General features: G+C 33.3%; 1 protein-coding gene across 1 annotated transcript; it reads right to left on the bottom strand.

Annotated features, from left to right (window-relative positions):
- Positions 1–9,782: 9,782 nt before the first annotated feature.
- On the bottom strand, positions 9,783–16,186 carry LOC132732188 (heat shock 70 kDa protein 12B-like). The gene is made up of 3 exons (XM_060718572.1): positions 15,932–16,186; positions 11,183–15,832; positions 9,783–10,308 (listed from the first exon to the last, which is right to left on the bottom strand). Exons 1-2 carry the CDS (start codon positions 15,999–16,001, stop codon positions 14,589–14,591), a joined length of 1,314 nt encoding a protein of 437 aa, XP_060574555.1. The 5' UTR covers positions 16,002–16,186; the 3' UTR covers positions 9,783–10,308; positions 11,183–14,588.
- Between the last annotated feature and the right edge of the window lie 421 nt (positions 16,187–16,607).

The raw sequence follows: 16,607 nt of genomic DNA, 5'->3' as shown, positions 1-16,607 counted from the left end.
ATTTTTATGTATCTAAAATTACTGATTTTAATCGATACAACCCACTGATATTATTGAAATCAGATAACACAGTCATTATCAATATATACAATTTTTAACGCAAACATTTCATTGTTTGAGTTGAGGGCATTTTTAATTTATCTTATTGAAGGGTAGCACCCAAAGTAAAAAAGGTACTTTCGTTTTATTTTGTGTTTTGGATAGTCAATAATCAGGTTAATAATTACAAGCCATTATATTAGGTAATATATAGTTTTCATTTCGTAGAATGCTAGCCAGACTAATTTGTTGTTGATTATGGGTTTAAATGTTATAAAAAATACAATGCACGTATATGTATAATTCAAATATGATTTAATTACACATTAGTTAGACTTACGATTAAATACAATTATAAGCAACTCATCTGCCAACGAACTTCACCAACAGGACTCATGAAATAAGAACTAAGGTATTCCCGTTGTTTTTTTTTTGCTCTTTCCTGGTGACGTCCCTGGCGAATACGCTCCAGGTCCAAAAGAGGACAATTATCCCTCCATGAACCAGGTATAATGTTGTGCTGAGAATCCTCTCTGTCCAAATCTGAGTTTTGTAATGCTGTGTATCGTATTCTCATTAGATTATGTAAACACACGCACGCTAAGACAATAGAGCTTACAGTGCTCTGTTTCTGGCGCATAGTAGTTAGGAGGACTTGGAACCGGTTTGCCAAAATTCCAAACGCGTTCTCAACTATTCGTCTGGCTCTTGATAGACGATAGTTAAACACCCTCTCCGGAATACTTAATTGTTGTTTTGAATACGGTTTCCCTTTAAACCCGAGTGGTAAAGCAAATTTCGTCACCCCTATTTAATAAAGTATAATATTGTTTTGCCCTCCGGGGAAAATGGAGCGCGCCCAGGTAACCTCATTTATCATTTTCAAGACATTTTTTAATTAAAGAATTTTTAAAAACCCTTGTAAATTCCCTCAGATCCTGGCCCCCGGAAATCCACCCCCAAAAAAACCTTTTTAGCTGACCCCAAACAAAGCCTTTTAAAATTTAAATCGAGTGAAACTTCTTAAATTGAAGTACTCCGATTTTTCCGTGGGGCCCGGAATTTTATTGCGAAGTTTTTCCCTTCTGGGGGCCCCCCCGCAATATTTTTTTTGCCACTTAAAAACCAAATAGATCGGGTTTTAGTTTCCCAAATTTTCCCTCATCTATTGGACAGCGACCCACCTCGCTGCAAAATTTCTGAACATTGCTTCAGCAAACCTGAAATTGTAAAATATATTTCTTGCAACATTAAACCGGATAAATAGCAGTTATTTCTTGCAAAATTGATGACTAGCTAGAGAAAATAAGAGAGAAATAAACAATTCCATGTAAGTGATGTGACAATATAGCATTACTTATAAATATAAATGTATTTACCTTCTGGAATAAATGATGAGATTACTGCTGTGAGCCACTCTGAATCCGTACATCAACGAGTGGTAGTTATCACCGCTGGCCAAATAACGCAGAGTAACTGCTAACTTCAGACCAGGTTCTAGAGCCTTTAAAGCCTGTATCTCGTGTCCTTCTTCGAGATACGATGTTCTACCTTCTGAAGTAACTCGTTGAACATTCTTGGATCCATTCTTAGAAAATTCCGAAATGCAAGCTCGTCCTCTCATCTTAGTTCTTCTAACAGTCTAGAATATTGACCAACTCAATGCGTCCTTGACCAGCTGGGTCTAACCCACCAATTGCTTTCGTCTTCTGTTGTGTCCCCTCACTTCTTCAAATTGCAACGGTTTGTTCTAAATATCTAAGGGTTGTAACTCCATTTGTGTCAAATTTAAAAAACGATAACTTCTTCATATTTAATAATAATTCAAGGGCCCATATTCAAAGACCGGACAAAAGGGGAAAATTGGGGAAGGGTTTTTTAATAAACCCAACTGCAAAGCATCGCAAATTTGGTCGTGAATCTTTCTGTGAAAGGGAACGCGGGCTTTGCCCAGGGCTCAACTCCGGGATCAAACCGTAGCTCTACTTTAATCCTCGGGGCTCTTCCTGTGACCGGGGCTCTGCCGGCACTACCGGGGCCCCTACCGATTCCACCAATAGCTTTCTACCGCTTTAAAATCATAACCCCGGGATCATCCCCGGGTTTGTGCCGGCAGAGCTACGGTGCTTCCCCGGTATAACCACGGTCGTTCCCGGCAGAGCGCTAAGGATGAAGCCCGGCAAAGCTATACCTTCCCGGACCACCCGGTGATATTAAATATTTTATTCCATCCGGGGTCGAAATGCCGGATGTTCCCGGATCATCCCGGACGTTGCCGGCAGAGTTACGGCAATCGCAACTACTCGGCCCTTTCCGTCAGTCTTCGGATAAGGACCTCGAACACAATAGTATGAATACACAGAACGGATGCGGTATTTCGGTCTAAACTACGCTAAGAAACTAAACATGTAAAACAAATAGTAATTTAATGCTGGGAAGTTGTTGACAAGTTTATTTTCAATATATATCAAGTTAATGCCACCTAAAATAATGAATTCATAGATACGAAAGCAAACAATACATTATTTATATTTTTATTATTTTTGGCGGAAAACCCAAAAGTAAAAAAAAAAACCTGTTGAATTTAGTGGGTTTTTTAAAATTAACAACAGGGGGCATTTTAAAATAAAAATTTTTATAAAAAAAAAAAAAAAAATTTTTTAAAGCTAAAAGTCCCGGAACAGACATAAATGTCAAATATATCCCATTCTTTTTAAAATTTTATCCTTTTTCTTTTTTAACTTCGGAAACCACGTGGTGGGAACTTTTTTCCCCAACCCCTTTATTTTTTTTCCGAGGTTATTTTTTAAAAATAGCCGGGGGATTTCCGAATGGAATTACGGTTTCCCCCGGTTGTCCCGGCGAAACCGGCGGCTTTCCCCGGATCACCCGGACTTTCTCCCGGGGCTCGGGCCGGGATGTAAAAAGAACGTAGTTTTAATTCAAACAGAAATTTTTAGGAAAAAATTATGAAATTCTTATTGAATATATGTCTAGTTTGAATAAAAACATGAATAAACTAGGTATGGGAAGCTGTTTTCCTTATTACAGGTCAAGTTAAATTGTCTTTTCTTAAAAAAAAAAACTGCCAGCTTTTTTTAATGACACTATTTATTCATATTGTTATCACCTACAGTGTCTTCTTTGTTTTAAGTCAAAACATGTTTATTTTATATTTAAAAAAAGACTGTGTAGCAATTATCAATATTTTCTTACATGAAATTTGAGAATAGTATATCTTTAACATAACCCCCTGTTCTATTCTGAGTGGCGCAAGACCTCGTCTGAATTTAGAAAGCGAAGACGACCTATGAGAGTATGGTAATTGTAATTTACTATATAGTTTAGAATCATAAAATTTGATAAAATTTATTTCAGAAAACAACAGCTTAAATTGTAAATGGTAAATAAAAAATATTATTTTGTGGATACTTATTCATACTAATAATAATTCTTCTTCGTCCGAGATAAAAGAAGCGTCGAAGGAGAAGAAGAAAACCAATTGTTCGTCTTCGTCGGAGAAAAAAAGCGTCGAAGGAGAAGAACGCCATTTTTTCTCCTTCGTCGGAATTTACAGCCGAATGAGAAAAAGGACATTAGTTCAGCTTCGTTTGGAAATTAACAAAAAGCCGACGAAGAAGAAAAAGCAATGGATTTATATAGGGAAATATATCTCTTCTTCGGGGGTGTACTGTGGTTTTCCATATGAAATAGTGTTTACGTTTACACGTTTTCATATCCATATCGGTACCCTCTTTGCGAAATCTACTCAAATGGGTACCCTCTTGCACATGCACAGGCTATTCTTTGCTAAAAAACAAACCAGCGATGGATAACAATCCAGCTAATGTTCCTTCAACTGACACAAGGAGGTTTGTCATGTGGAAAATATGTATACCACGGAACACTAGAATGTTTTATCTCTGAGTGTTTATTGTCATGTGTCCATTTTTCAATTATTGCAACCCCACAATAAGCTACATAAAATGGACATGTCTTGTGTCGCCCATCACCTCGACATTATTTTCGGGCTAAAATGAATCAGTGGCTTGATTATAAATGCATCATACATTCTACATATGTTCATTTATACATTATCTTCGAGATAATAGCAGTTATTAGTAAAAAATAAATGTAAAATTAATAAAAACGCCCTACTTTCGGGTTTTGCAGCGAAACGTGCCATCTCTTTGCTATCACAGGTACCCTCTTATTCAATGTTTTTGATACACGGGTACCCGTCCTAGCACAGTAAGTAAAGAAGCAAAGAAAAGTGAAAGATGAAATAAGGTTTTATAATACAGGTAGTCTGAATTCGATCGCAATTATTCGTCAATGAATGAATTAATAAATAAGATAAATGAATAAAATAAACAAATGAATAAATAAACAAGTGTAAATACATTACTTGTATATAAAATCTATCATGAGCGGAAGTATAAATTGATGAAACTTATAAAACAGCAAAGTACGAATCTTATTTTTTTCTAATGATCCAGCGGAGGGTGTGAAGTTATTTGTCATGATAGGAGCAACATTTAACAATGTAATGTTTTTACTTCCATACAAAATACTAAATTACTATAGCTGTACTGATTGACACAAGCAACAGACTGAAGCAAAATCTTGATTAGGTAATAGGCCAATGAGTAACTAGTTTTTGAAACTACATGTAAAACAGAACACCAAAATCACCGTTCTATAACATATACATCACACGATCACATATATCTGAAAAGTATAAAATATTTCCTATAAGTACGGTGCTTCATATGGGTTATAGTGGTATTGTGCTGCATTGGTAACATTAGTATTACAATGCCATAACCGGGGAAAACGCTTGCATACTTTGACAACGAGTTCGATTCGATGATACGGTAGCAGCAATACCTGTTGTTCAATATCCGTTACTAGTGCTATATATTTAATATTGCTGCATTTTTGATTGATAGAAGCTCACATTGGTTCGAATCTGAGTGGATCGAAATTATTTTTATGTTAGTAAGCTACACAGCAAACTGGCTATTGTCTGTTGATTTTCCTGAAATACTGAAAGAGGGGCATATTAGATTTTCTTCCACTCTACCCAAAAGCTGCAAGACTAGACTTTATATGAACTTTTGTATTTTGTGCCATTAAAATGAATACTAATCATGTTATAAACATAGTATAATATTGGCGTTCTCAGCTGCATACTCTGTAAATTAAAATGATAATTTCAGTTTAATCTGGTTCGTTTACATTGACCTTTAACATGCAATATAATTCCATGAATGCTTGAATGGGCAGTTCTTATTTAAGACAGGCGATTCCTGCCACTGACCATTTCTAAGATTAAGCATCATAAGTTTACAGTTGTGTTCTTTTATTTTATTTATCACATTTGTGAAATAACAGAACTTTTCGTATCATTACACTATAGGTATATTTACGTAACATAAATAAGAAATATTACATACTTAACGATTAACGCAAATTAAAAGCGTATGTCGTGCTTTGAGGGTACCTGTGGTATATAAAATGATGGGTACCTGTGATATAAAAAAATTCAAAAGCAGAGAGGTAGCCCGAGTGCCTCTGCAAAACCGAAAGTAGGGGTGTTTTTATGAATTGGTAAAATTTTATTTTTGAACAATTTAGTGGCCATTTGGTCCGAAAGATAATATAAAAATGAAAGGTTAGCTTTTAAAAAAGCTAGTAGCGACTCGCTTCGTAATTTTTTCCAAGGGGTATGTTTAAAATGTAAAATTGACAGTTCTTTAGCTGAAAAGACTTCAGCGAATATCAAAATAAAAGTGACATATAAAGTTATGGAAGCCAGTTTCACTCAGTTTAAAAGAGGAATATGCCGTATATGAGTGAAAGATGCATGTAAGAAGAAGTTCCTAATGTTCTATGCCATTTACTATATGGTCTGTTGACCTTGACCGAAAAAAAATGTAAAAATAGGCAGAATTCCAATAAAGGTGTCTCCTTATACGAAGTTAAGGTTGTAATATGTTATTTAGTATGGAATGAGTGACAAGAAACAAGTCCTAATACAGGACTAATAAATTACTGAAGAAATTCTCTTGGGTGTTGGGCGAAATTTAGAATTCATGGGGCATGAATTAACATTTGAAGAATTTGTACAAAGTTCTCAAGGCATTGGTACATATTCAATATTTAAAAGCTGGGAGGATTGATGCTTATATAAATAAGACTTTAAACATATTTTCCCTAAGCATGTTAATAACAATAATGTCCATTTCATCTTGGTATGTAAAAACATTTTAAAACAAATGGATATGATGTAGATACATGAACAAATTTTTAAAGTGGTCAACAAGGCAATACCACATGCCAAATATTTAAGGTTTATGCATTAATAAGGTATAAAAGTGTGCGTATGTGTTTCTAATATAAGACGTGTCCTTGACCTATGTGTGTGTAGAACAATATGAACAACTATGAAGGAGGACTCCTGATGGTATTTAGATATTATAGCGATCCGGGCATTACCGCTGCATGTCATATTCAGAAAAGCCGGGATCGTATTAACCCATTACGCGATATACACGCCTTTAAACGCCTTTTTTTACCCCCCCCCATTTTTTGTCTCAAATGGTGAAAAAATGCCTTATTTAGGCCCCAACACTTGTTTTTGGTTGAGAAATGTTGTTTAAAAAAAAAGTTACCACTTTTCGGCGCGGCCCCCAACCAAAATATACATCAGGGGGTTCCAGAAGGGGGATGTGCCCCCTCTGTTTGTGGGGTTTGAAGGAGGGGGCGGGCAGTCCCCCCATCGCCAAAGAATAATTTTGAACTTGTGACAGGCTATAAAAATGACCGCAGATCGATCATTAATGTAACGTGTAACCAACGCTGAAAAGCATTTGACTCTATCTCAATCCATTAAGAAGTTGCAGCACTTTTGAAATCAATTTTTGGATGGAAAAAATCTTTTTTGTTAATCAATTATGTTAAAGTATAATCTTATGAGAGATTTTTCTAAAAGTACTATTTAAATACGTGAACAATAAAAGTTAGCCAAAATATTATATTAACAAAACTTCAATTAGGCATATTATTACAAGTATGCGATTTCCGCATTTTAGGTTTTTTAAAATAAAATAGCTCTAAATATATTTAAATCTTAAGTAAAAATTTTATTTACCATTCATTACATACAAAAAAAATAAAAAGTTATCGTTTAAATTGCCTTTCATTACGACAATAATTAACACAAAATATAGTTTATTCCTTTTTCCCTATATATCTAATACATCTCGATCCCGGATGTCCCGGATCCCGTGATTTTCCCTCACCCTAAATACCGGAAAGGATAAAATGACTGGAAAAAAAGAAAAAATAAAAAAAAAAAATACAAAAAAAAAAAAAAAAAAAAAAAATACACAGAACCAGATGTACACTTTTATGTTAATTAACCAAACGAAAACTTACTACAGAGAAAACAGGTGAAAATCGCTAGATCAAAAGGTCAGTGTAAATATGATTTATTGAAAAGAATTCAATGAAAAACAAACAATTTTTAATCATTCATTATATCTTTGCGCTCAAAAGCAATACTTGCTGCTTTTTTAAAAAATGGCGTGAATATTGAAGGTTTTTTTGACGCAATGTAAGATTAAATTTGATTGGCTAAATAATTTTGGATTCCAGCCCTGACAAATAAATTTTGTAGAAAGCTGGAAGGCCAAGCTTCGATTAAATTTTTGGATGGATTCGGAGTTTTAGGTTGTTTCTCAGTAAAATCCTAACGTAATACCGGCTCGCCGTGGCGAGCCGGCGACATATGAAATATGTATGATGCATATATAATCAAGCCACAGGTTCATTTCAGCCCGAAAAATAATGTCGAGGTGATGGGCGAGGCAAGACATGTCGATTTTTATAGCTTATTCTGAAGTTGCAGTACTTGAAAAACGGGCACATGACAAATCAGCACATAAATAAAACATTCTAGTGTTACGTGGTATACATCTTTTCCACGTGCCATACCTCCTTTCCTTTTTACAATGAAATTTTACTAGATTGTTATCCATCGCTGGTTTGTTTTTAGCAGAGAATGATCTGTGCATTTGCAAAGAGGGTACCGTTTGAGCAAATTTCGCAAAGAGGGTACCGATATGGATATGCACCGTGTTTTAACGAATGTCACCCGTATACATTAAGGTTATAATGTACACCATAAAATATTCTTTATTTTTTTGTTTTGATAGACAGCAGTTTTTATAGTTTTGTCATATAATCTTTCCGGGAATCTAAAGTAGGTCTACAATCTTTAAGTAAATCCACCATTTTTACTTCAAACAAATGACATGCCATAGTAGTCCTTAGTACAACAATGGGTTAATTAAAGAACACGTTCCTGACATTTTGCCTGTTTACATTTTTTTTCCCAATATGTTACTAGAGAAAAAAAATGTTTTGATGAAATATTGCGAATAATATTAACCAGATGTTTGAAAAAGCTGATAAGTTTGATCCATTGATGGTATCATTTTAATAGGTTCATCAAATTTGTAATGAAAGGGAAGTAAACACGAGTAAAATGCTTTCAATGTTTTGTAAGAGTTATATAGATCTTTATATATCCTACAATTTTACTTAAGAAAAATATATTAGATTGAAGCAGGTGTAGTTAAGATTGCAGTATAGAATTGTAATGGCTTATCTAAAGGGAAAGAAGAGGATAAAAAATTCAGTAATACATGTATGTTAATTGTATCTAACTTAGATATCATTATTTTCTGCTAGAATCATAGTAATATAAAATTCAAACACAATTTCTACTGCAAATTTCAAAAAAGAAAAGCACACCGAAATAGTGGTTATATTATTTTGTTTTAAAGAGACTTTAAAGCGAAAAGAATTTCAAAAATTAGAAATCATTTTCACACAATCATATGGATATAGCCAGATAGAAAACAAAATATACAATTTGATATTATAAAAGTGAAGAAATTGATGACATGTGTTGAGTATAGAAACATTACGATTATTTAATGAAGTCAAGACAAATGAAATTAGACATCAGATAATTAATGAAAGAGGCAATATAAATATTTGATAAAAGTTAAACGCAATAGGTGTAAACTGATGCAGACGAGAGAAATTGAAGCGCTTAACAGGAAAAGCCATGTGATTTTTAGATATACTTTTAATAGAAAAAACTCGACTTAACGAAAATATATCTGTGCAAGAATTTTATGACTATTTTAAGAACTAGCATTAACACTACAACTGATCCAGAAAGCGAGAATTACTGCGATAATCAGTTTTGTTATGATGATCCTATTTTCGCGGAATTATATATTCTGTATGAAATGCGCCATGTAATATGGTGTTTGAAATGAGGCAAGCCAGGTGGGAGAGATGACCTCGTAAATGAATATTTCATTGAAACATGTGACATCATATGCGGACATCTACAGGATATTTTTTGATATAAAAGTAATCCAATGGACATTTTCTAAAGTGCTAATTTATACTAAGACGATATGGTATTAACAAGTTTAGATGGCTATAAAATAAATGAAATACACTAAGGACTGTGATTTCACCCAAAATACAATGCTAATTTATTTGATTCATTTGTTATCTCAATTTTAAGTTCCTCTTCTGAACTTTCGAGTTTTACTTAAAACAAAGACATTGAAACGGTACATTTGAAATTTTACCCAAAAATCTAAAATGAAAATGGTTTTTAGAGTACTTAACAGTACTTTTATTTTGTCAACTTTCAAACATAGTACATTAAATTCAATTACGTTCATATTAAATATAGCTCAACGTAATAATTATTCTCTAATGATGTGAGTATAAAGAAAACCTATTACCGAGTGAGTTTTATTCAACATTTCGTTTACTAGAACCAATGTGATTAAACCTTCCTCATCAGTGTGGGCAAATATTCTATTCTATATGAAGCTCAGGTCTTGTATTGTGAAATCGAAATTCTTAAGCAGGGAAAATCCATTAACAAGTTCAGAGTCGGTTGGATTAAATATTTTTAGTCAATAAATTCTTGTTCATCCATTGATAAATTCATTGTCAATTATTTGACGCCTTTACACCCAGGCACTTCTTGCAGATCATACCAGGATTCTATTGTTCTCGGGTTGTTACAACCGTTTGGACCGCCGTAATAATCACGTGACACCCCCTCGCACGTGAGTTCACAGCGGTATTTCTTTAAATACATTTGCATATAATTCTGAATACACTGTGATGCACATTTAATGTTGTCTGAACATTCCTTCCAGTCTGGAATGTAAAACATTACTTTTAAATGAAATATCTTAAAAAAAATAATTCAAAAGAAAAAATCAGAAAATAACAACAACAACAAAACAACAACAACAACGTCAATAATAATAACATTTTTCTAAGGGCAATGTTTTTGCATCCAGGTTTGATATTTGGTGACGGTATATTGGATCATTGCTTATTTTTCTTATATCTTTCAATCTTTGAAACATATACCAAGTTACAGATGAATATTTGCCGTTTTCGATTGTAAAAAAAGGGGTTCCATTGTAGATTTACCGTTATGTTTGCAGACATTTTTCAATGCGGCAATATTTCGATGAAAAAATGTGTCACGATTTCTGCAAGCATATCAACAAGGATACAAGAGCTGCATTGGGAAAATATTTATACCACTGGAATCGAAAAATATTTCTATGGAACATGTTGTACGTTTACTATTCGATTATTGCTAGACCATGCTGTGTCGGCATAAAATTCCGCAGATTTCTTCCTAAGCACATTCTTCTGTAATAAGAGTTTTAGATAAGCAAAAAGCATTTAATTGTAAAATATGTCTTTGAGAAGCCAAGTCTTAGAAGTGCTCTTATTATTGTAAACATTTGTGCTAAGTAATTTCAAAATCTATTGATCTTTGGAAATGTAATGGACCTGGCACAAAAAATACGGAATAACAGACCATGTTGAGCTTTGACCTACAAGTGTGACCTTGACCTTGGAGGTAGGCGTCTCTCTGTCTCACACTTGCCTTTTCTAATGTAACTGGTTAAATACAATAAACATGCCGTTTTTAAATATAGTTGTCAGGTAATAAATATAGATATACAAAACAAAATCTTTTTGTGTTTGAAAAATGTATGATTATTCTTACTTGAATTTCGATGTATAAACATTGTTCCTGGTGTCATTTTGTCATCAGTGTTTGCTAACCAGGTTTCCATTGTACCAAATTAAACCTGACTGATTAGACATAGCAGAGTAACGTATTTAAAATCCTCCATTGTTGTGCCTGAAACTCACTGTGTCTGAGTAATCCCTTTACTACATGTATAACTTTATTGAGCGAATGTTATGAAACCAGGAAGCCTGAAGCCTGGACCTTACGTTTGCTAAAACAATTAACTTTTATAGAATACAGGAAGGAAATTGTATACCTTTGTCAACTATGACAAGGATGTTAAAGGTGGTTCAAAACGCTTAGGTGTCGTGTCATTCCCCTTGTATGTAAGATTTGTGGTAAACATATAAAAAGTAATTTTTCATGAATACTTAAAAACAAAATCCAAACATAATGAACGAAATATTATACATTGTTTGGGTATATCCCCACAATTAGTAAACTAACAATTGCTGTTAAAAATGTGTTACAATACATTAAAGGAAGATACACGAGTCTTTCAATTAAAGTGACATTATGCATATTAATTGCAGGGTAAATAGCAAAATAACTTTTTTTTTTTTATAAATACGCCTGTTTGAAAAACGGGTCGTATTATGGTTCCCCGCCCCTGGCGTGCAGGCGGCTAGGCGGGAGTCGTCCAAGTTTTCATAATTGTTTTTAATATTGTATTTTACGTTACAAAAAATGATCTGATTCAATTACTAACGTGACATACAGAACGTTCTATAAATATTCTTCCTGATTTATGGGTAACCTGCAGTTGATAAAAAGAGAGTCACACGTTTTGTTTTATTTTAGACAGTTTCTATATAGTAGATAGATAGATAGATATTTATTCAGGTTAAAACACACATACATGTATACATAAAACAAACACTTTAGCATTTTATATAAAACTGATGACACAATTGTAATAAAATATTTCGGAAGTTTGTCAGACATAAATATCACAGACGGCTCATTAAATAATAAAATATTATAACTAAAAACAAAATCTAAAACTCTTTCTTTCCTATGACTAGATATCAATTTACTAGTTTAATAAAATGTAAGGACGTAAGTGGAAACATGTATAGAGTAGTGTGCAATAACCTCGGATTGCCCATGAAAGCCCGAAGGCTTATTTCCAATGGGGTCCTTGATTATCCTTGAGTATCCTTATCACTGATCTTTTAGCATTATCTTTTAAAATGAAATATGCAGTTCAACCTAACAATGAAAAACTGAACATTGTCACAATATGAAATATTTACTTTAAGCAAACTTATTGTTTTTTTTATACTTTTTTACCTTGACGTACATCATATTCAATTTAAGACTAATGCAGATAATTAATTATTCTTGAATTATAAGAAAACTTTCACAAAAGATAATGATCCAAAATGTTTAATTAAATTAATTAACCAATTTATTCCAGCCTCATCCATATCCAACATTATATAAATACATGTATATAATCATTCTATCAGAATTGAAAAAGACTGAACATCTAAAATATAACTGTACAAAGATTAAACATAATTTATAGCAAATGTTGAACAAGAATACACACGACTACCACATATGTTATACTATTCAAAGTATACTTGTTTTAGTGACTGTGAAATGATAAGAGTTGTAATTCTATAGGTGATTAAAATATATAGGTGATAAAATATCAAGTTTATGTTTTTGTTCAACCGTGCTGTTGTTTATAGAAATTCGAATCTTCAACGGGAGCGACAGCGACAGGAGAATGTTTCTAATTTCTGCAGAACAGCTATATGTGCATAACATAACATACGTAGTATAAAGCTTTATAGGTTCATTAAATACTCACTTTTTGACGTCATCACTATTTTTACGAATGAAGCACTATGAAAAATAGAAAGCGACTATGAACGGAATTTGATATAGATTTGTATCGACTATTGTTCTTCTTTGAAATATAATACAAATAATACAAATCATTGCACGCCTCCAGATGAGCTAAAATAGTTCAAGAAAACAAAACTTGTGTAAAAAGTACTAAGATTTTTTAAGAAAAGTGAAAAGCATCAAGATAAAAGTAATAAATGTTATGAGCGATTTATGACCGATTTTGCAGTATATTTTCCCTATATTTCTACAGCGTTACTAATGCAGTAAGGGCCATTTTTTGCATATTTTGTCTTTTTTTGGTAACTTACATGGGTTGTTTATGTTTTTTGCAATGTAAAGATTATTTTCTTTGTTCACTTCACACAGGGTCTTTCAATTTGAAAGACCCTGCTTCACAATATTTTATTTTTAAATATAAATTCAAAATTTTCATGAAAATATCCATGAATATGGAGGCGTGCTGCTTTAATACAAACAACGTTCGCTTCATCATATGTAAATTTAAAATTTGAATATCAGGCGCTGGGAATGTTTAATCTATATATCTAAAAATATAAAGTTGTTACCATTTCTTGAAATAACTTTTTACAGTATGTATCATTTAGTTTTTCTTATAAAATGCTGCTTGAAAAAATGATGATAAATTTCCTAATGTTTTAGAATGATAATGATCATTTATCTGATGAATAATATTTTTTCCTTCTAAAACACTAAATCATCTACTACATGAATATAATACATATTTCAATGGCGCCGCTGTCTACCATTAAAGGGACTCCAACGAGGTTTTTTGACATGATGGGTTTGAAAATATTTGTCCGGATAAATGTACCGTTTGATGAAGGTTTAGACCACTAATTATTGTGCAGAATTTCAGATCATTCGCGCACTTTGTTTTTTTCAGAATAACTATTCAAATTGTAAATAAAAAAATGACTCAAAATGAAAAGTGTTTAAACGCTTTTCACTCAAATCGGGCAAAGAAAAGCATAAAAATACGATTTCAATTTTTAATTTTTATCGATCTTTATATATATTTCTGCTTAAAGTGCCCCAGCTCATTTTATGTAAGAAATTCAAATGTTATGTTTTTAGGCTTTTAAACCTCAGTGGAGCCCCTTTAATACAATGTACATGCATGCATATTTCGGAACCGGAATGAACTTCATTGCATTGTATTTACATAAATTATATGTATTGAAGTATGAAACTTCGTTTCATTGTCTTTACATTTATACCTAACGTATACGCTTATAGATGGAACAAATGAAGGTTGCTGACACATATAATTACCAATTTTTAAATGATACATTAAACGTGAACATGCATGCAGCTTTTCGTCATCACAATGGATTCATAAATGTATATACAAAATAAACTTAAAAACAAATTTACATGGTAGCAAAAGTATCTAAATTGAGCAATGGAATATAGATATGATATACACGGTTTGAAAAAAGGTCTATGCTTGGCGTTTTTTTGTTTCATTTTCGTTTGTCATAGGCAGCCAGTAACTTTACTTAAGACAGTCAATTTTTGTCAAAAATTCAAGCCCCGTGCGTAAGATTTTCGCTTTCACAACAAGCTCTGTATCACCAAATACCAATGTAACCATGCTTTTGTTGTCTTCACAGGTTTTACCGTCTGGGAATTCTATTGAAAGAATGCCAAGCTGTTCGCAACCTGGGTCAGTAACAAATTGTGGATGCGGATCGCTGGTACAATAAACGGGTAACTCACCAATTCGTGGATTCATTGGAGTATAAACTCTCCGAACTTCGTGACCAACAGGAATTTCATCACCTACTTCGACAAATTTGTCAAATACGTCTTTAGTAACATTTTCATCTGTATCTGACTCCTCATCCGTATTCGACTGGCTATCGAGACAGCGCTGACTACTGCCAAAGTGCTTACCATAATGTAATTCGTTGTATTCTTCATCTGACCCCGAGCCGTATAATGCTTCGAGATCATCGGGTAAAAAGGCGCCGAAGGATAATTTTTCTTCGTCACTCTCTGAGCAATTGTTTGTTAATGAATAATTATCCTCGTTATCAGAATTAGGAAGTGATTCTTTATCATTTACTCTCACTACTGAAACGCCATATGTATACTTCATCACTCTGGACGACACTACATTAGGCATGTGTCCAAACCGAACCGCTCCTTTCAGTACAGCAAGACCGGCCTCATTGGGTATTATAATAGTTTTGTTCGGTATATTTCTTTTCAATTCCTCGTGAACAAGCTGGCATTCCCCAAACCCACCAACGAGTAATATTCTCTGCACATACTTCATTTTTCTTTCGACAAGGAGGTGTTTTACATGGGCAACTATTTCTTTTATTGGGACCTTAAACCAACCTCGAACAATCGATACGTCGAGTCGCAGTTTATCGCTAGTGAATGTAACTTTGTCAGCTAATCCCATATATCTGACTTTCCTTTTTAAGTCTGAATTTTCGACCTCTTGATATATTTCTCTGAGTGAAGCAGACACCCTGAATGTGATTTTCCCCTCAGAATTCGTTGTTATGTTCCGTTTCTTTATTTCAAATTCTCTCTGGACATCGAAGTAGTCAGCCATTTGTTCTTTTTTAAACCTCTTCATTGTGCCTTCTCCAAAAAGAGTTGTCAGCCAGTCAAAATAGTTCTTGTCGACAGCAGTACCACCCCAAGGACCACCGCTTGCTTTGTGAATTTCTTTAAGAGAGCCATCTGCTTTCTTTTCATGAACTGATATGTCCGCTGTTCCTCCTAAAATATATATGGTAACGCATATAGCCTACACTATTAAAAGCCATTTAGAAAAGTAATGTTCTCTTATTTACGAAGAAAAAATAATAAATGTTTTACCTCCTAAGTCTACGACCATGTACTGGCATCCGACATCAGACACAGACTTTTTAAGATCAGTTGATACCATTTGACACCAAATCGAGGCTGCCTCAGGTTCAAGAGAAAGTTTCAAACGTGTTGAATCCAGTCCTGCCTGTAGGTAAATGTAATTATATGTATGAAAATATCTTTATCAACTACGAATGAAAAATTCTTCTGTGGGCGTCAGATGATTATTGCAACTGTATTCTCTTACCAGTCATCAGACTAAATGCAGTTTTCGTTTATGTTTGCTTTCATGACCTATGCTTGCTTTCATTACCTCCTTCCTATAGAGTAAAAATATCCCTGAAGTAAATGTAAGAATATCTTTACATCAGATTTAAGTTTTACGTCAAAGCTGCTGTTATGTATGCAACATATTACATGTATATAGTTTGTATCTGACCAGTTGGTATTTCCAATATTATCATTGTTCTATTTTTAGAACATAAACTACATGTATGTACTAGAACGTTCTTAACTGTTGTGGAAAACTCATGCATTATATTTAGATAGAAATTTCTGGAATGATCTTTATTGTTGAAGTTGCTAGATTATGATTACTGTAGTAAATGGAAGACTATTCTAGAAACTTCTTAGTTAATATATATATAAGGAGACATTTTTCATTACTCTCTGATCTTTAATCATG

This window comes from Ruditapes philippinarum, unplaced genomic scaffold (assembly GCF_026571515.1).
Source record: "Ruditapes philippinarum isolate M1 unplaced genomic scaffold, ASM2657151v2 ctg2760_1_1_1_1, whole genome shotgun sequence".
NCBI lineage: Eukaryota > Metazoa > Mollusca > Bivalvia > Venerida > Veneridae > Ruditapes > Ruditapes philippinarum.
The sequence above is the reverse complement of the archived record's forward strand: the minus strand, read 5'-3'. Positions and strand labels throughout refer to the sequence as shown.

Bases quoted from the DNA above. Each gene is read 5' to 3' on its own strand.
- LOC132732188 (XM_060718572.1), bottom strand. From the start codon at position 16,001: ATGGTATCAACTGATCTTAAAAAGTCTGTGTCTGATGTCGGATGCCAG. The intron at 15,833-15,931 runs GTAAAACATTTA...TATATATTTTAG, and splicing joins CATGGTCGTAGACTTAGGAG to GAGGAACAGCGGACATATCA.